The following is a 21131-nucleotide window of genomic DNA, read 5'->3' on the forward strand; positions in this document are numbered from 1 at the left end:
TTTGTTTTAGAATTGTATGCCATTACATTGGACCTTGTGTGTCCTATATACTCTAGAAAAAAAAAAAAATAGTGCTTTTTCTTTTGTCATATGATAAAGAACCTTTTCACTAGATTTATTAATAGATACATTTGGAAAAAAAACAACTGATACAAATTTTACATATACACATACTAAATATTGTGTTTCTTGGAGAAAAAAGGGTCTTTGAGACAACAAAAATGCTGTCAGTTAACATGCAGCTATCTCATTGTACAAAATGTTATTGGAGAAGGACGTTTCCAGCCCTAATAATTAAGTACTAGAGACTTTTTTTCTTAATAGCCTCTCCTTAGATCCGAATGATAGTCCCTATTAGGTTAGTATTAAGTAAAATGGACAAGTATTGTAGCCCCAACCCAAGGAGTGTGGAAAAATAAAAGATTAGAGGTAAATCTCTATCCCCCATTCTACTGAATTTGTGACAGCATTTAGTTTTGCCTGTGGTCACAGCAGATTGCCCCCTTGTCCATATAAGCCAGTAGGCTGTTTGCTAGGAAAGCTTCTAGCAAAGCAACCCTGACAGTGATGAGTAACTGACGACATATCTTAGATGTTCTTTTACTCCCTGGTTGGTCCCCTGGACTTGTTGGCTATGTTGGCATAACATACTGAGGCTGAGCAAAGGAAATGAGGACAGGACAAAGCATTTATTTACAACCCAGTTAGTTACCAGTTAGAAAAATGAAATTACTAAGAACTAATAGCAGTAGTTTGTATAAAGCAACATGGTGCTATAAAGAGACAGACAGAATCTGTACCCCAGCCCTGCTACTTACTGACCAGTTGGTTGTGTCAAAAGTTACTCTGTAGTGCATTTCCCAAATGAAGGCAAAAATATTTAATGTATAGGACTTTGAGAGCATTAGGTGACATAATGTATGCGGAGTATCCAACCGTTGCTTGGTACAAATTAAGTTCTCAGTAAATATTGATCTTTTTCTATCTTCCTTTCCCCAAAATCACACCACATGAATATGGAGGTCATAGTTTACTAAATATCAGAGCTGAAAAATACCTTGAAGGTCATCCTTTTTTATCAGTAGCCCTTATTATCCTTTCCTCCCATTGACCTCATGGTCTGGACACACTGCATTTAGTATTAGATAGCTAACTATACCAACTTGATACAATTATAACCAAAACAAACAAACAAAAACTTCAGAACACCTCTACAACTTAGTCTCAGACAAATTCATGATTTCTTTTAGGTTCTTAGGAATACTAAAAATACCTCATGGGCCACCATTACTATGTGGGTCCACTAAGCGTCAAGGAATCTTGGGTCTTAACTCCCTCATTGAGTACAGAATGGAGAGGTTAAGTGGTTTGCCTAGGGATACCATATGGTGGAGCTGAGACTATAACACACATCTCCTGACTGCTGGCCTTTCTGTTATACCAGTCTTTCAAAACCTAGATTCTGTAGATCAAGACCATTTTCTTTTTTTTTTTTTTTTTTTAATTTATTTATTATTATTATACTTTAAGTTGTAGGGTACATGTGCATAACGTGCAGGTTTGTTACATATGTATACTTGTGCCATGTTGGTCTACTGCACCTATCAACTCGTCATTTACATCAGGTATAACTCCCAATGCAATCCCTCCCCCCTCCCCCCTCCCCATGATAGGCCCCGGTGTGTGATGTTCCCCTTCCTGAGTCCAAGTGATCTCATTGTTCAGTTCCCACCTATGAGTGAGAACATGCGGTGTTTGGTTTTCTGTTCTTGTGATAGTTTGCTAAGAATGATGCTTTCCAGCTGCATCCATGTCCCTACAAAGGACGCAAACTCATCCTTTTTTATGGCTGCATAGTATTCCATGGTGTATATGTGCCACATTTTCTTAATCCAATCTGTCACTGATGGACATTTGGGTTGATTCCAAGTCTTTGCTATTGTGAATAGTGCTGCAATAAACATACGTGTGCATGTGTCATTATAGCAGCATAATTTATAATCCTTTGGGTATATCCCCAGTAATGGGATGGCTGGGTCATATGGTACATCTAGTTCTAGATCCTTGAGGAATCGCCATACTGTTTTCCATAATGGTTGAACTAGTTTACAATCCCACCAACAGTGTAAAAGTGTTCCTATTTCTCCACATCCTCTCCAGCACCTGTTGTTTCCTGACTTTTGAATGATCGCCATTCTAACTGGTGTGAGATGGTATCTCATTGTGGTTTTGATTTGCATTTCTCTGATGGCCAGTGATGATGAGCATTTTTTCATATGTCTGTTGGCTGTATGAATGTCTTCTTTTGAGAAATGTCTGTTCATATCCTTTGCCCACTTTTGGATGGGGTTGTTTGTTTTTTTCTTGTAAATTTGTTGGAGTTCTTTGTAGGTTCTGGATATTAGCCCTTTGTCAGATGAGTAGATTGCAAAAATTTTCTCCCATTCTGTAGGTTGCCTGTTCACTCTGATGGTAGTTTCTTTTGCTGTGCAGAAGCTCTTTAGTTTCATTAGATCCCATTTGTCAATTTTAGCTTTTGCTGCTGTTGCTTTTGGTGTTTTAGACATGAAGTCTTTGCCCATGCCTATGTCCTGAATGGTACTACCTAGGTTTTCCTCTAGGATTTTTATGGTATTAGGTCTAACATTTAAGTCTCTAATCCATCTTGAATTAATTTTCGTATAAGGAGTAAGGAAAGGATCCAGTTTCAGCTTTCTACTTATGGCTAGCCAATTTTCCCAGCACCATTTATTAAATAGGGAATCCTTTCCCCATTTCTTGTTTCTCTCAGGTTTGTCAAAGATCAGATGGCTGTAGATGTGTGGTATTATTTCTGAGGACTCTGTTCTGTTCCATTGGTCTATATCTCTGTTTTGGTACCAGTACCATGCTGTTTTGGTTACTGTAGCCTTGTAGTATAGTTTGAAGTCAGGTAGCGTGATGCCTCCAGCTTTGTTCTTTTGACTTAGGATTGTCTTGGAGATGCGGGCTCTTTTTTGGTTCCATATGAACTTTAAAGCAGTTTTTTCCAATTCTGTGAAGAAACTCATTGGTAGCTTGATGGGGATGGCATTGAATCTATAAATTACCTTGGGCAGTATGGCCATTTTCACGATATTGATTCTTCCTATCCATGAGCATGGTATGTTCTTCCATTTGTTTGTGTCCTCTTTGATTTCACTGAGCAGTGGTTTGTAGTTCTCCTTGAAGAGGTCCTTTACATCCCTTGTAAGTTGGATTCCTAGGTATTTTATTCTCTTTGAAGCAATTGTGAATGGAAGTTCATTCCTGATTTGGCTCTCTGTTTGTCTGTTATTGGTGTATAAGAATGCTTGTGATTTTTGCACATTAATTTTGTATCCTGAGACTTTGCTGAAGTTGCTTATCAGCTTAAGGAGATTTGGGGCTGAGACAATGGGGTTTTCTAAATATACAATCATGTCATCTGCAAAGAGGGACAATTTGACTTCTTCTTTTCCTAACTGAATACCCCTGATTTCTTTCTCTTGCCTAATTGCCCTAGCCAGAACTTCCAACACTATGTTGAATAGGAGTGGTGAGAGAGGGCATCCCTGTCTTGTGCCAGTTTTCAAAGGGAATTTTTCCAGTTTTTGCCCATTCAGTATGATATTGGCTGTGGGTTTGTCATAAATAGCTCTTATTATTTTGAGGTACGTTCCATCAATACCGAATTTATTGAGCGTTTTTAGCATGAAGGGCTGTTGAATTTTGTCAAAAGCCTTTTCTGCATCTATTGAGATAATCATGTGGTTCTTGTCTTTGGTTCTGTTTATATGCTGGATTATGTTTATTGATTTGCGAATGTTGAACCAGCCTTGCATCCCAGGGATGAAGCCCACTTGATCATGGTGGATAAGCTTTTTGATGTGTTGCTGAATCCGGTTTGCCAGTATTTTATTGAGGATTTTTGCATCGATGTTCATCAGGGATATTGGTCTAAAATTCTCTTTTTTTGTTGTATCTCTGCCAGGCTTTGGTATCAGGATGATGTTGGCCTCATAAAATGAGTTAGGGAGGATTCCCTCTTTTTCTATTGATTGGAATAGTTTCAGAAGGAATGGTACCAACTCCTCCTTGTACCTCTGGTAGAATTCAGCTGTGAATCCATCTGGTCCTGGACTTTTTTTGGTTGGTAGGCTATTAATTGTTGCCTCAATTTCAGAGCCTGCTATTGGTCTATTCAGGGATTCAACTTCTTCCTGGTTTAGTCTTGGAAGAGTGTAAGTGTCCAGGAAATTATCCATTTCTTCTAGGTTTTCCAGTTTATTTGCGTAGAGGTGTTTATAGTATTCTCTGATGGTAGTTTGTATTTCTGTGGGGTCGGTGGTGATATCCCCTTTATCATTTTTAATTGCGTCGATTTGATTCTTCTCTCTTTTCTTCTTTATTAGTCTTGCTAGTGGTCTGTCAATTTTGTTGATCTTTTCAAAAAACCAACTCCTGGATTCATTGATTTTTTGGAGGGTTTTTTGTGTCTCTATCTCCTTCAGTTCTGCTCTGATCTTAGTTATTTCTTGCCTTCTGCTAGCTTTGGAATGTGTTTGCTCTTGCTTCTCTAGTTCTTTTAATTGCGATGTTAGAGTGTCAATTTTTGATCTTTCCTGCTTTCTCTTGTGGGCATTTAGTGCTATAAATTTCCCTCTACACACTGCTTTAAATGTGTCCCAGAGATTCTGGTATGTTGTATCTTTGTTCTCATTGGTTTCAAAGAACATCTTTATTTCTGCCTTCATTTCGTGATGTACCCAGTAGTCATTCAGGAGCAGGTTGTTCAGTTTCCATGTAGTTGAGCGGTTTTGATTGAGTTTCTTAGTCCTGAGTTCTAGTTTGATTGCACTGTGGTCTGAGAGACAGTTTGTTATAATTTCTGTTCTTGTACATTTGCTGAGGAGTGCTTTACTTCCAATTATATGGTCAATTTTGGAGTAAGTACGATGTGGTGCTGAGAAGAATGTATATTCTGTTGATTTGGGGTGGAGAGTTCTATAGATGTCTATTAGGTCTGCTTGCTGCAGAGATGAGTTCAATTCCTGGATATCCTTGTTAACTTTCTGTCTCGTTGATCTGTCTAATGTTGACAATGGAGTGTTGAAGTCTCCCATTATTATTGTATGGGAGTCTAAGTCTCTTTGTAAGTCTCTAAGGACTTGCTTTATGAATCTGGGTGCTCCTGTATTGGGTGCATATATATTTAGGATAGTTAGCTCTTCCTGTTGAATTGATCCCTTTACCATTATGTAATGGCCTTCTTTGTCTCTTTTGATCTTTGATGGTTTAAAGTCTGTTTTATCAGAGACTAGGATTGCAACCCCTGCTTTTTTTTGTTCTCCATTTGCTTGGTAAATCTTCCTCCATCCCTTTATTTTGAGCCTATGTATGTCTCTGCGTGTGAGATGGGTCTCCTGAATACAGCAGACTGATGGGTCTTGACTCTTTATCCAGTTTGCCAGTCTGTGTCTTTTCATTGGAGCATTTAGTCCATTTACATTTAAGGTTAAGATTGTTATGTGTGAACTTGATCCTGCCATTATGATATTAACTGGTTATTTTGTTCGTTAGTTGATGCAGTTTCTTCCTAGCCTCGATGGTCTTTACATTTTGGCATGTTTTTGCAATGGCTGGTACCGGTTGTTCCTTTCCATGTTGAGTGCTTCCTTCAGGGTCTCTTGTAAGGCAGGCCTAGTGGTGACAAAATCTCTAAGCATTTGCTTATCTGTAAAGGATTTTATTTCTCCTTCACTTATGAAACTTAGTTTGGCTGGATATGAAATTCTGGGTTTAAAATTCTTTTCTTTAAGAATGTTGAATATTGGCCCCCACTCTCTTCTGGCTTGTAGAGTTTCTGCCGAGAGATCTGCTGTTAGTCTGATGGGCTTCCCTTTGTGGGTAACCCGACCTTTCTCTCTGGCTGCCCTTAAGATTTTTTCCTTCATTTCAACTTTGGTGAATCTGGCAATTATGTGTCTTGGAGTTGCTCTTCTCGAGGAGTATCTTTGTGGCGTTCTCTGTATTTCCTGGATTTGAATGTTGGCCTGCCCTACTAGGTTGGGGAAGTTCTCCTGGATGATATCCTGAAGAGTGTTTTCCAACTTGGTTCCATTTTCCCCCTCACTTTCAGGCACCCCAATCAGACGTAGATTTGGTCTTTTTACATAATCCCATACTTCTTGCAGGCTTTGTTCATTTCTTTTTCTTCTTTTTTCTTTTGGTTTCTCTTCTCGCTTCATTTCATTCATTTGATCCTCAATCGCTGATACTCTTTCTTCCAGTTGATCGAGTCGGTTACTGAAGCTTGTGCATTTGTCACGTATTTCTCGTGTCATGGTTTTCATCTCTTTCATTTCGTTTATGACCTTCTCTGCATTAATTACTCTAGCCGTCAATTCTTCCACTTTTTTTTCAAGATTTTTAGTTTCTTTGCGCTGGGTACGTAATTCCTCCTTTAGCTCTGAGAAATTTGATGGACTGAAGCCTTCTTCTCTCATCTCGTCAAAGTCGTTCTCCGTCCAGCTTTGATCCGTTGCTGGCGATGAGCTGCGCTCCTTTGCCGGGGGAGATGTGCTCTTATTTTTTGAATTTCCAGCTTTTCTGCCCTGCTTTTTCCCCATCTTTGTGGTTTTATCTGCCTCTGGTCTTTGATGATGGTGATGTACTGATGGGGTTTTGGTGTAGGTGTCCTTCCTGTTTGATAGTTTTCCTTCTAACAGTCAGGACCCTCAGCTGTAGGTCTGTTGGAGATTGCTTGAGGTCCACTCCAGACCCTGTTTGCCTGGGTATCAGCAGCAGAGGCTGCAGAAGATAGAATATTTCTGAACAGCGAGTGTACCTGTCTGATTCTTGCTTTGGAAGCTTGTGTGGGGTGTCACACTGCCCCTAGTGGGGGATGTCTCCCAGTTAGGCTACTCAGGGGTCAGGGACCCACATCAAGACCATTTTCTAAGGCACTGCAGTAAATAACTCAGCAAGTCATGTTGTTTTCAACATTATTTGAGTAAGTTTATACCAATTTTTTCATTCATGTAACTTACTTCAAAAAAAATTGATTCTCCAGCAGTTTCCTTGCATAATTCAATTAACCAGCTACTGTATTCATCCCAGAAACTTTTCAAGTATGTATTTGCTGTTATTCTTTCCTATGTAAGAAGGTTGTCATGCAGTCAGATCTGCCAGTCTGCTTTTTTTAAAAAACGTAACCACATGATCCAATCAAGTTTTATTTTTCTAATAAACTAACACAACTGTAAAAACAGTGAGCATGGTGGCAGATTGGAGGGGAAGAAGGAGGCAAAGCATATCCTCCATCACCCTTTGGTATTTTTAGTTTTCATTTTTCCAGGATCCTAGAGTTCTAAAGCATTTCATAAAAAATACCTTTCCCAGACAATGGCCATGTGTGAGTAGCCAGCTCAGTAGACACTTCATCTTTCATGACAAATTCTGCCCTTTTTTATGGGAAAGAAAAAACTCTTCCAGCTACTTGTTTTTCCATTTTCTTGGGTCCAAACAAAGAGGTTTGAATTAAACTAGGAGGTCCCAATTTTTACTTACCAGTAAGGACTAAGTCACAGTCCCTGGGGAATGGAAATCTCACCTATGAGAAATCATCAGGTGCTTTGAGAAGGGAAACATGTTAGCAGCCTGGCCACCCATTTGGTCTATTATTTTGATGACTAGACTTTTAAGTTCATTTGTTGGGGAATACTGGCATCTTTTACAGCTTAAATGTCAGCATCCATGTAGTTATCTGGTTTTGTTATGTTGTCCCATATATCATTTTTTCCTGTATTTTAGTTTACTATATTATAGGTTCTCTCTCTCTCTATATATATATATATACACACACACACACGCGCGCGCGCACATATATATATATATGCACTCTCTCTATATATAGGTTTATTACAGAATTCAATATAATTAAACTTACATATTCTGATCAAGGGTGAGGAGGAACACATTTTTTTCATTGCTAGAGCACCCAAATGCCATTTTTGTCCGCTTCAACATAATTGGTTGAAGGAATGGAAGACTTTATTTTTGAGGAATTTGTTGTGTCTTTACAGCTAATACTTCCAAAATTTTGTCCTTTTCACATTTTGAGGTTTTCTGATGCTTCACTGTTATGCAAATCAGCTTCTGGATATATCTAACACATGCTTGCTGATTTTCTAGTAGCCTTAGATTACTTACAGCTGGATAAAATAATTACCTGGATATGCTTTGCTAGCAATGTCATCATTGACTACTCTTTCTAATAATATATAGAAGCTCGATTTAGATTGCATTTTCCTCAGTCAGCATGTAGAAACTAGGAGCCTTACTAAGGGTCTGGTAGATACTGACAATATAGGGCTGGCAGCACTTTGTAAACATTTTCCAAAACAAGTGGTTTGCATTTATTAGTCTTCTGAAGGAGTACTTTAAAAGTCATTAAACTATTTGTTCCTTGAAGTAAATTTTTATACTCAATGAAAAGTATGTCAGTGTTCAAACGAAGCATGATTGGTTCTGTTTATCATACCAGTTGTTTCTGAAATTATTTCTCAATGTTGCTACACCTCATTTAGTTTAATTAAATATCTGCTATTAGTTTTCTAAAACTTAAATTTAAAAGATAAACATAGATTTTTGGAAAAAGCAGAAAAATTCATCGGGAAAGCATTCTCTTGAAGGAAAGGAAGTAGAAGAAGTCATACCGCACGCTTGGTCAAAGTGACCTGATCACATAATCACTAAATGCAACATGGGATCCTGAGTGGGATCCTGAAACGGAAAAAGGACATTGGAGGAGAAGCTGGTAAGATTGAAAGGTCTTTAAATTAGTAGTAGTATATCACTGCAAATTTAATGGTTTTTAAGAGTCATAATCTGATTTTATGTAAGTTGTTAACATTGAGAAGCTGGGTGGAGGATATCAACTTTGCTGAAAGCCTAAAATTGTTTCAGAATTTAAAGTTTTAAAAAAATGACCTGATCAACAATTGGGTAAGTAACTCTAATAATATTCGTGCTTTTAAACATTTAAGTGATAATTTTATATCCTAAACTTTTGAAGCATATTTTTAAAAATTTTGTCTTTATTGTTTTTAGAAATTTAGGGGAAAATACAAGTACAGAAAATGTACAGGGTAATTCATCAAATGCCTGTGTACTCATGAGCTAGAACAAATATAAACATTTGTCTTATTTGCTGTAAACACACACACAGAACTTTACAAAATTATTCAGGCCTTTTCCAATGTTCCATTGTTAAGAAGGTAGCTCTTTATAATTTTTACTTGTAGGCATTTTGTCCAATGGTGCATTCGTCCCCCTAGGAAGAAGAACACATGCCTTAACTCACTTTCTGTTGTCATTTATACCAGGTTGTTGGATGTATAAATATCTAGTTTACATGAACTCTGAGTATTCTCTGTGGCCCTAGGTTTATATGTGTGTTAATACATAAGATTCAAAATAAGGAAGATATTTAGTATGTTTCCTGGGAAAAAAAAGAAAGGCCTGGTGTCCCACGGGCTAGCTTCTCAGAGTGAAAGAAAGGGGAAAGGAAAATTAATAACCCTGTCATGAGTCCCAGGGATTATTTTCATATTTTGTGGTAAAAGTGTATAATTTGGTTTACCATCTATAAGTGACCCTTTGTGAAATTCATCACCACCCTTTATTGCTATTAAGTTATCACAAGCTCTTAATAAATACTGGCTCACGCTTGTGATCCCAACACTTTGGGAGGCCGAGGCAGGCAGATCACGGGGTCAAAGGTTGGAGACCAGCCTGACCAACACGGTGAAATCCCATCTCTACTAAAAATGAAAAAAAAAAAAAAAAATTAGCTGGGCATGGTGGGGTGTGCCTGTAATCCCAGCTACTCAGGAGGCTGAGGCAGGGGAATTGCTTGAACCAGGGAGGTGGAGGTTGCAGTGAACTGCGATCACACACTGAACACCAGGCTGGGTGACAGAGCGAGACTCTGTCTCTAAATAAATAAATAAATACTGGTTCCAAGATTAAAAGCACTTAACTAACATTTTTATTATTATGTTGTAGCTTTTTTTAATGTAGGAGTATATGTTCAAAGGAAATATCTATTTTAAACTTAAAAGCTGATATCTGTGGGTGAATCTTTCTGTGGTACTACAGATAACTGTGTTCCCTCATTGAGGAATGGAGTCACAACAGGTTGGTGTGTGCAGTATGTGTAGCAGACAAGGAAGGCACATGGGGATGAGTTGTATCAGTTGTGTAAGTTTCAAAATTGAACCACACTGAATTTCTACATAGGTATATGGCAAGAAAGAAAAAGGACAAAAAGGACCAGGCAGAACATATTTATATCTGCGGATTTTGTATTTTCTTAATACTTTCTGGCAATGGCTGTTCCTGTGTCCTCACTGCAAACATTAGCATCTTATTAAATTCTCATTGTCATTTGTGTGTTTAAACAAGCTCATGATCAGTGCTGGTAGGCCTGAGTTACAGGCAAATAAGAACTGTAGAATGACTGTAAAAACTAAGACTAAAGCAAGGGGTAGGCTTGGGCAAAAGAATAAAAGAGACTGAGAAAAAGAATTAACAGCACATAAAGTGAATAAAAAGAAAGCAAAAATTATTAGGGTTTGTATGATACCAGGGAAGTATTCCTGTTCAACAGTTCATGTGCTTAACAGAGTCAATATTAGAAATGTGGGATATCTCTTCCCCACTCAGTACTTTACTATTGAGATTGCAGAACTTGAAGCTAATACATTGCCAAGGGAGAATCTGATATGAAAGAAAATTGCTAATTATTTTCTTTATCTTCATATACCCAATATATGGTAGATAACCAGTAACTTTTGGTTGAATAATGGATACATGCCTACATAAATGTCAAATTGAAGGTGAGCCAGGATATCTAAATTCCTTAGAAATGATCAGAAGCATGGTAATAGCACTTGTTTAAGAAATTAGGCCTGGTTTTAGATACTGTGTCATAAGGACAGATATTATGGTTTAAGCCATGAGAGTAGAGAAGTTTGCTGAAATATTAGTTCAAGGGGAGAATAGAAAACTGAAGATTACTTATTGAAATCCCATTGGTTAAAGGTATTATTTGTGACACTTTGGATTGCACATGGCAGAAAATCCAACCTAAACTGGTTTAAGCAGTTGTCACGTATGTGAAAAGCTCCAAACCACTGTTGTCCTGAGGCATGGAAGAGTCTGTTAGATTTCTTTTTTTTTTTTTTTTTTTTTATTATTATACTGTAAGTTCTAGGGTACATGTGCATAACATGCAGGTTTGTTACATGTGTATACTTGTGCCATGTTGGTGTGCTGCACCCATCAACTCGTCAGCACCCATCAACTTGTCATTTACATCAGGTATAACTCCCAATGCAATCCTTCCTCCCCCCTCCCCATAATAGGCCCCGTTGTGTGATGTTCCCCTTCCCGAGTCCAAGTGATCTCATTGTTCAGTTCCCACCTATGAGTGAGAACATGCGGTGTTTGGTTCTCTGTTCTTGTGATAGTTTGCTGAGAATACTGTGCAGCCATAAAAAAGGATGAGTTTGAGTCTGTTAGATTTCTTCCCTCTGCTTTACGCAGCTTCGTCCCTTAGGCTCCACATGCTGACTGCCAGTAGTTCCAGGGCCTTAATTTTCTTAACCTCAAGACCAGGGAGCAAGAGGAAGGGTCATGTTCCCAAAAGTATTATTATACCTTAGTGGTTTTCATTGAATATTATGCTCATTCTGGAACCAAATCAATCTCCAGAGAATATCAAACATAAAGTCCCATAAAGTGTGGCAAGTTCCACAACCTGCTAGACTGTTTCCGGCAAACCAGTCATTGGATTCTGTTGTCACCGGAACATAGCTATAGCTAGCTTAGTGCCTGCCTTCATTGCAGGGCCTCTATTTCTGAAGCACATTGTGCGTCCTCTGGTCCTCCTTAGTGCTCACCTGAGTCTGGCCCACTTTCTTCTTGTTCCAGCCTCCCAAATGTTTGTGTGATCATTGGCTTCCTAATTCTATGCCATTTTCCTGATATTTCTGTCCCTACCTTTATCTTTACTTTCTTGAGAATTCTAGCTATCCCATTCTCTGTCCCCAAGGGGAAAAAAAAAAAGGGATTTGTGTAATAGTAGGGAAGTGTTTTTCTATATTTGTTTTGTAATAATTCAAGTCTGGAATTTTGTTTTCATTCTCTCCTTGCCCCAGTCAATAAGAACTTGTAATTGTGTAACTTTGGGAGGGTTAAAAAGAGCCTTCCATCAACTCTACTTAAGTTCTCTAAGAGGTCAGGCACTTTGCAAGTGATATGCATAATATAGAATGATATGAATTTTGACATTTCAGTACTAGTTCTTTTAAGACAAATCCTCATAATTTTAGTACAACATCAGTATTTAGTGCAATATCGGTATTTTAAAGTGGTTCCTGCATAATAGAAATACCTAATATGATCCAAATTCTGTATGTATTATGTTATTTCTACAAATATAAGATTTTATCATGCTTACAAATATTCTTTTTTAAATGAAAGCCACTATAGAGTGAGAAAGGAATCTCATTCCTCTGTATGCTTTGTAGACAAAATGTTGTCAAGCCCATTCCTAAAGAGACTTCCAGGAATAAATATCAACCTTTTCTGACTTTTCTTTAGTAGATAATTACCTTTGCTTCCATAAACTTGTTCTTTATGGCTTTCTTAGTTCTTTTGCTTTAATTTTGACCACTCCAAGTGATGGTTTAGGGTGGATTAGAAACAGACACACCTGAAGAGGTACTTAGCAAGTTTCTCACGGTCATAGAAAGAGGTTACAAATAAGAAAGGGGAGAAGGCTAGAAACCACTCTGTGCTGTTGGATTTGAACATGAGGTATCAGTATGAATTCATGGTTTTTAATATATTTACCAGTGGATAGAGAGAGAGAGACAAAGATACGTAGGTATACAGGGGCTGCTATACATACATATACTTCTTAGCTCTGCTGAAAGGACCTAGCAGCAGTGACACCCCAGTAGCAACAAGCGTACCTACCACCCAAATTTTGGTTTCTAGATACCATTCTTCAACAAAAGAAACCAGAGCTCCTTGGAGAAATGGCTGGTGTTGGAGATAGGGTGGGAAAAATACAAGATGAGCCTGAAATATTTTGTGGCCTGAAAGTAAAGAAGTTCTCAAAAAATAATGGGCATAGGCCAGGTGCAGTGGCTTTCGCCTGTAATCCCAGCACTTTGAGAAGCCGAGATGTGCAGATCAACCAAGGTCAGGAGTTTGAGACCAGCTTGGCCAACATGGTGAAACTCCATCTCTACTAAAAAGACAAAAATTAGCCGGGCATGGTGGTGAGCGCCTGTAATCCAAGCTGTTCGGGAGGCTGAGGCAGGAGAATCACTGGAATCCGGGAGGCAGAGGTTGCAGTGAGCCAAGATCATGCCACTGCACTCCAGCCTGTGTGACAGAGTGAGACTCTGTCTCAAAAAAAAAAAAAAAAAAAGATGAGCATATACTAAAAGGACACAGGGACCATCTTAAAGGGCTCCCAATGGCCAAAGCTGGTTCAGAGTAAGCAACAATGTAAATAATGATAGTATTGGATTATAACCCATAAAAATGAATATTCATGAGTCCATACTGATATAAATAAATAATTGAATTAGTATATGGGGTAGAAGGGACAGCTCTAGTATATGTGCTACCGAAGTGGGCACTAGAAGGGACAGCTCTAAATAAGGGAAATAGGAAACCACCATTATCACACACCACAAGAAATCATTGCAGGTGAGAGACTACTGGTGGATGCTAACATCAGTGGGTGAAAGTTTGAAGAAAAAGAGCATATTTGCATAACCTCCAAGTGTCTCTCCCACAAAAATACTTACTTACAAGGGGAAAGTGTTAACTTTACAGTGGCAAAATGTGACAGATACCACTTTAGCCGTATGATCAGAGTTAATATTGTAAATAGTAAAATATTAAGTATCACATGCACCAATATGATGCACTAAGGGTGTCACTTCTGTGGTATTGCCAAAAATGCATAACCTCATTCTAATCACAAGAAAACATCAGATAAACCCCAACTGACAGACATGTTGCAGAATGACTGTCCTGGGTTATTCCACAGTATCGAGGTCATGAAAGACAAAGAAAGCTGGGGGATCTGTCACATATTAAAGAATACTAAGAAGCTTTGATGATTAAATTCAGCAGAGATCCTAGGTTGAATCCTGGACCAGAAAGAGGAAAGTAGTGGGAAAAATGGCAAAATTTTAAAAAGATGTGTAGATTATTTAAAAGTATTATATTGATGTGGATTTTCTGATTGCAGTATTTGTACTAAAGTTACTTAGCTAGGTGAAGGGTATACAGGAACGTTATACAGTATGTTTTTTCAGCTTTTATGTAGGTCCAAAGTTATTTCAAAATAGAAAGCTTTTTTTTTTTTTTTTTTTAAGTGAAGGGTCTTGGAGTAGATGATTTCTAGATCTCTTCCATCCAGCCTTGTTATGTTACAGTGGTACAAAATGAAACCGAAGATGTAAGCAGTTTTATTTCCTGTCTACCAATTAAGAAATACGTTGAGGCAGCTGAAAAATAGGATCAGATTCTAAACTGTCGATTCAGTTCAATGGAACATGTCCTGAATAGCTACTGTTGTGCCCAGGACTACACTGAATAAGCTGGTCCTTGCCTCCAGCGTGGTCAGTACTAGAGCTTGAAAATGGTGTGATCGTCTCTTTCAGTCACTCATATTATTCGGGTGTCTCTTCTTTGATGTTTTAAAATAATGGAATTGGAGAGAATGAAATAGAAATTGATAAGTTTTAGAAATTTGTCAAAGGAAATAAGAGCCTTCAAAGAGGACCTGAGGTTTTTCAGTCTGGGTGCCTGAAGAGATAATGATAACCATTAAATAAGATAAGCAAACTAGGTGGCCTTTGGCATTAAACACTGTGTACAAGGATTCAATATGACTATCACAATAAGATTACAAACAGTTAATTAGGTATGTCAGTGTGGGGTTGTACAAAGATATGTGTATTTGAAAATAAAAGATGATGTAATCCTGACATTCTGTTAATGCTCATTTACTAAATAATTGTACTGAATTAAGGCTATACTTTTATGCCTTTATGGCAAATTTCTGGATGATGAATAGATATATTTCATTTAGCAAATACTTACTTTTAGAAGTTTTAGATATTTTAGAAAGGTAATGCTGTTAAGTCAGAAAATTATGGCTTAAGTTATGGACTCTGTTAATAAAGATGGTTTTTTATTTGGGGGTATTTTGGGGCCTGTTTCTATTTCTTTTATTTTCTGGAGTGCTTTTTTTGCTTGTTTATTTGTTTGTTTAGACTGAGTGAAAGCTTTGAATCAGGATAATTGTAAATGAAATGGTAGTTTCAGTTTCACAATTTGATGAAACATTTTAAGCAATGGATTTCCACCATGATTATTTTTAAACAAAAGTCTTATCTCTAACGCTTTTGTGGGTGTGATGCCTTCTGTGGAGGATTAGAGGTTGAATATCTTATTTCTGCAGTAGGAATATACAACTTATATGAAATTTTCAAGTCTCTACAGAATTGAAAAGTCAGTGTGGTTACTGTACTTTGAAACATGTGTATACTATGGGCCTAAGGTGTTTTTTAATCTTTCATCTTTTTTAGGGATCAAATATCATTAGAAAAATAAGCCATGGGCATTACAAACGTGGTCTGGTGAAATTCAATATTCACTATGACAATTTAGAATATGAGCTCCTTGGGAGGAAAGTTAACTCACCACTCTAACTTTGCATCTAAATATCTTAAAATGTGCCATTGGTTTTATGAAAACGTTTTGATCTACACTCCTATTTTAAGTTCAAAAGAAAACCTACATTTTAAAGTGTATTCCTTTTCTGGGTATATTTACTTTGAACTATAGCATATAGTTTTTCTCATAAATCTAACCTGCCACTATCTGTTTTTAAGACTTTGTAAACTTCAAGTGGTTATGATGTGTGAAGTTTGGATTAAACTAAAATTTTTAGAAAACACATGTTATATATTTTGATTGTTTTGAATTTTAACATGGGCCGGTAAAAAACCTAAGTGTCTAGCAAAGTAATATACTGCACTCTGTTACTGTACGAAATCACAGAAAATCACCCTTTCCCATCATGTTAACAATAGACAAATGAAGCAGCTGTTCTTATTCTTAATGTAGTTGCTTGAAAAACTTGCACAACTTAATGAAAATGTCTCTACTCATAAAACTTAAAATGCTCACACATGGAAAAAGTCATAATGTTTTGGCAAATATTACTTTGTTAGGAATGTGAATGAGGTATACCTGCTTTATAACTAGAACTCTGTATAAATGGCATGAAACGGTGGTGGACTGCCAACTGAGCAAGAAGACTCTGACAAAGGACGAATTAATACTCTTCAAAAATACAGACAGTTCTTTCCGAAACATTTTTTTGATAAGGATGAATTATAGACTCTTCTCTATTTTTTTTTTCAGGCGTAATTCTTGGGTCATCATTTCTACTCACTATAAACGATTTTCTCCTTAAAACAAGTCTCAAAGAAAGAAGCCGCATTCTGATAGGACCATGTTGTGCTACTGCCAATCTGGAAGCTAAATGGTGTAAACACAGCGGCAATCCAGGCCCGGAGCAATCCATACCAAAAATATCCATTGACTTAAGAGGAGGTCTGCTACAGGTCTGTGGGTATTGGCCATATTTTTTTCATAGGTTATTAACTAGCCTCTGTTCAGTTTTTGAACTGTTTCACTAAATTTTAAAAGTGTAGTAAGAAAGGGTATTTGTCAGATTGCTACTTGTTAAATTTTCCACAACTTTATTGAGATATAATTCATACACCAGACACTCTACCTATTTAAAGTATACAATTCAGTGGGTTTTTAAGCATATTCGCAGAGTTGCACAATCATTACCACAGTCAATTTCAGAACATTTTCATTACCACCAACAAAAAAACCCATATCCATTAGCAGCCAGTCACATTACCCTCTAACCCCCTCATCAGGCCTAGGAAACCACTAATCTACTTTCTGTCTCTATAGATTTACCTATTCTTGACATTTCATACAAATAGAACCATATAACCTGTGATCTTTTGTGACTGACTTCTTTCACTTAGAGTGTTTTCAAGGTTCATCCATGTTTACCAAGTGTCAATATTTTATTCCTTTTTATGGCCAAATAATATTCCATCGTATGGATATACCATATTTTATGTATTGATTCATCAGTTGATAGACATTTGGGTTCTTTCCACTTTTGACTGCTATAAATAATGCTGCCATGAACATTTGTGTACGACTTTTTGTGTGGACATATGTTTTCATTTCTCTTAGATATATAACTAGGAGTGGAATTGCTGGGTTGAATTTTTTTTTTTTATGTGTAGACTTTTCTTTTTGAGACAGGATCTTGCTCTGTCACCCAGGCTGGAGTACAGTGGTACAATAATAGCTCACTGTAACCTCAATCTTCCAGGCTCAGGTGATCCTCTTGCATCAACCTCCTGAGTAGGTAGAACTGTGTACCACCACACCCAGCTAATGTTTCGTTTTTTGTTTGTTTGTTTGTTTGTTTCAGTAGAGATTAGGTCTCACTATGTTGTCCAGGCTATAGATTTTTTAAATTATTAATACTAAAAGTAGTCAACCTGTTGCAGGCACAGTGTCACTAGCAATATATAAGAACCATTTCCTAATATTAAATATTTTACATGTGATGAGATCTGATTACAACACTTGATAAATTAGTCACATTGCAAGCTCTTAATGCATTTGTATTAACAGCCAAGTGTAGAATATATGAAGATATCCAACTTATTTCTTGATTATTTTGTGTTTGGATAGATTTTAATTTAATCTTTATGTAATTTGATGCCACTTTAAACTTGACATGAATCCAAAAAGCTTGAAAGATTCACAGTGATAGAAAATTAAAACAACTAATTGGTCAATAATAGAGACATTAAATGTGAACTTTCTTTCTTTCTTTCTTTCTTTCTTTCTTTCTTTCTTTTTTTGAGATACGATCTCATTTTGTTGCACATCCTGAAGTGCAGTAGTGTGATAACAGCTCACTGCAGCTTCAGCCTCCTGGGCTCAAGAGATCCTCCCACCTCAGCCTCCCAAGTACCCAGGACCACAAGTATGCACCACTATGCCTGACTATTTTTTTTAAGAGACAGGTTCTCACTATGTTGCCCAGGCTGGTCTCAAACTCATGGGCTCAAGTGATCCTCCACCCATGCTGGGATTACAGGCATGAGCCATAGCACCTGGCCAATTTTTTGTTTTTATCTAAAAGTTGTATTGCCTCAAGTTTTCACCAGTTTTCTTTTTAATGTACAGAGCAAGATTTGGGAAGATCCTAATAACTTATTGTTTTGTGTTGCTTTGGAGATTTTCAGCATCTATCAGAAATCTTCATATATTTAGCAATAAGCATGTATTACTTTATCAAGAATATTCATTGTCTTACCTTTTTTCCAAGGCAGCCAAGTAACTTCACATTAAAAACAGCAATGATCTGTTTACATGACCAAGTGCTTAAAAATAAAAAGAAAGAAAATTTTAAACCACAGCATCAATAAAAGCAAAAACAAAGTACAGTGTATTATCTCTGTATTACAGTCATTGTCTCTTGACAATTTAAAGGCTAGAGCACAACATTCTGCTCCCCAGTTTGACTTTTCACCTATCTCTATTTTTCAACATCCAATAAAAATAAGATTGATGAGAACACAAGTACACTTAGTGTTATATCTCTTACTTTCATTTCTGAGATGCCTTAATTCCAGAGAGCAGAACCTAAGCCTAGGGTTTAAAATTTACCCACACGATATAGGGCTATTATTTTCTACTACTATATATTCTTTTGTCTTTTCTGTGTTACCTGGTTCTCTTAGAATTGATAGTTGTATTGCCTTTATTTAGTATTTACAGAGAAATTTAACATTTTTGAAAGTTTTAATCTTCATTGTAACCTACTGGTCATTATATGTCTATAACTTATTATAGACTAATATTACTCACATGCAGAAAAAGAAAACTTAATCTCCATTAGAGGAAACGCTAAGTCCTTTTGTTCTGAAACTCTACTGTAGCTACTGTAGTATAGTTGATTCTCAGAGGCTCTGGAATCCTCTGTGTTGGCACAGTCTTACTAACCACGGAAGTTGGAAGCCTTCTAAGTTCAGGTTCATTGAGAAGGCTCCCTCTCTTTTTCTCTGAAAAATAAAAGTGCAGAGAAAGGAACCCTATTATAAGGATTGCTTATTTAATCTCATGGCAAAATGTCAGAGCTATTCCACAAGGTTATTATTATGATTTTATTAACATTTTGGCCTAGAGGATCTTCATTGCCTTCTCTCAGACTATAATAGGGTTCTTTTCCCTCTTAGCTAAATTAATTCATAAACATTACTTCACATCAACATACTTCAACATTTAAATTTTATTGTTATTCACACAATATAAAATATAATTAATTTTTTGTTGTTATATATTTACTCAAGCAGTAGAATTTCATCCTGTAGGCCAGTTACTTTTTAGGAATTACAGTTTATTATAAGTAATTAAATTGAACATAATTACAGTCCTACAGTAATTCAAATATGATTATACCTACTTAGTCTCAAGAAATATTTGTATTTAAAAGCCACTAGAATTTTTTTATGATTTTAAAGGTCTTCTGGGGTCAAGAACATTTGAATTGTTTAGTTCTTCTACATGAATTACTCAATGGATACCTTAGTGAGGCGGGAAATTTTGAAGTACAAGTTTCTGAACCAGTACCTCAAATGTCATCTCCTGTGGAAAAGAATCAGACATTTAAAAGTGAACAAACTTCAGATGACCTACGGACAGGTCTATTTCAATATGTACAGGATGCTGGTAAGTAGCAATAGCCTCAGTATGAGAGTGTGTGTGTGCATGCGGGTGCATTTTAAATGCATGTTGACTAAATAATAACAATCAAGATGACTTTTTAAAGTGCATTAAAATTTGCAGTACAAAAATAGTACGTTATCATTCAGTCTCTCTTAGGGGAAGTTCTTGATTTCTTTCTGTTCCAGAATATATATAAAGCCGATCAACTAGCTTCTTTATATCTTTTATTCTCATAAGTTTTTCTTCCTTTACTAAACCATGTTCCCCTTTAAAATCATACAATTAATTATATTTTTATTTGACAGAATATTTGAAATTGCCTGGGGTCTATGAAGTCTTATTTTATAATGAAACTGAAGATTGCCCAGGGATGATGTTATGGAGATACGCAGAACCTAGAGTGCTCACCCTTGTACGAATAACTCCTGTGCCTTTTAACACCACAGAGGATCCAGATATTAGCACAGCAGACCTTGGTGATGTGCTACAGGTATGTAATGACTATTCACTGTAAAATGAAAATATTGTGGGAAAGCGCTGATCATATATTAGGAAAAATGTTTGGAACATACTTACTTCTTACATTAATAGTATCAGAGAGAAATACACATCTGTGTATGTGGTATGTGTGTATCCACACACATATATAATAGGATTTTTTAAAATAAGGGAATAATGTAATCCAAACTCATGATACATGGCAATTTTCAGAGTCCTCAGTTCTACTCTCCATTTTATTGTGAGTAGATTATAATGGGACAAGGAGGTGTCATTTAGTTCACCGCTCCTTTATCAAGTGCCTGTCATGTGTTCACACACTTCAGAGCTTCTAGAGCTGCCCCATGAAACAAAATATGCCCATGGAAGGCCAGAAATAGATGACTGTAGTTTTCATTTCCATAGCTGAAATGGTCTTGGGGCTTGAGGTAGGCTGATTTTTCTATCAAAGAAAAGGTCTAACCAGTGATCATATTCTCTAAGGTTTTGTGAAAGTGTGTTGCTTGTTAATTCCCTGAGTTTAATATAAATGTCATTGTGGATATCACTATATTACCACTGTACTTACTAATATTCTACTGATAGGAATTTCTCTTAAAATTTGTTTCTTCCTTAATCTTCCGCCTATTACTAGTTCACACAACCACCCACTCAAAATCTACAAGTCATTCCTGATTGCGTTCTTTCCCTAC

General features: G+C 36.8%; 1 protein-coding gene across 1 annotated transcript in view; it reads left to right on the forward strand.

The window, feature by feature from the left end:
- Nucleotides 1-21131, forward strand: part of VPS13B (vacuolar protein sorting 13 homolog B) — an 858817-nt gene that overhangs the window by 675043 nt on the left and 162643 nt on the right. The window contains exons 35-37 of the mRNA XM_025394335.1: nt 16528-16730; nt 19737-19944; nt 20247-20431. Of these exons, the coding sequence (XP_025250120.1) occupies nt 16528-16730; nt 19737-19944; nt 20247-20431 (596 nt within the window). The remainder of the gene's footprint in view (nt 1-16527; nt 16731-19736; nt 19945-20246; nt 20432-21131) is intronic.

Source organism: Theropithecus gelada, chromosome 8 (assembly GCF_003255815.1).
Source record: "Theropithecus gelada isolate Dixy chromosome 8, Tgel_1.0, whole genome shotgun sequence".
Classification (NCBI taxonomy): domain Eukaryota; kingdom Metazoa; phylum Chordata; class Mammalia; order Primates; family Cercopithecidae; genus Theropithecus; species Theropithecus gelada.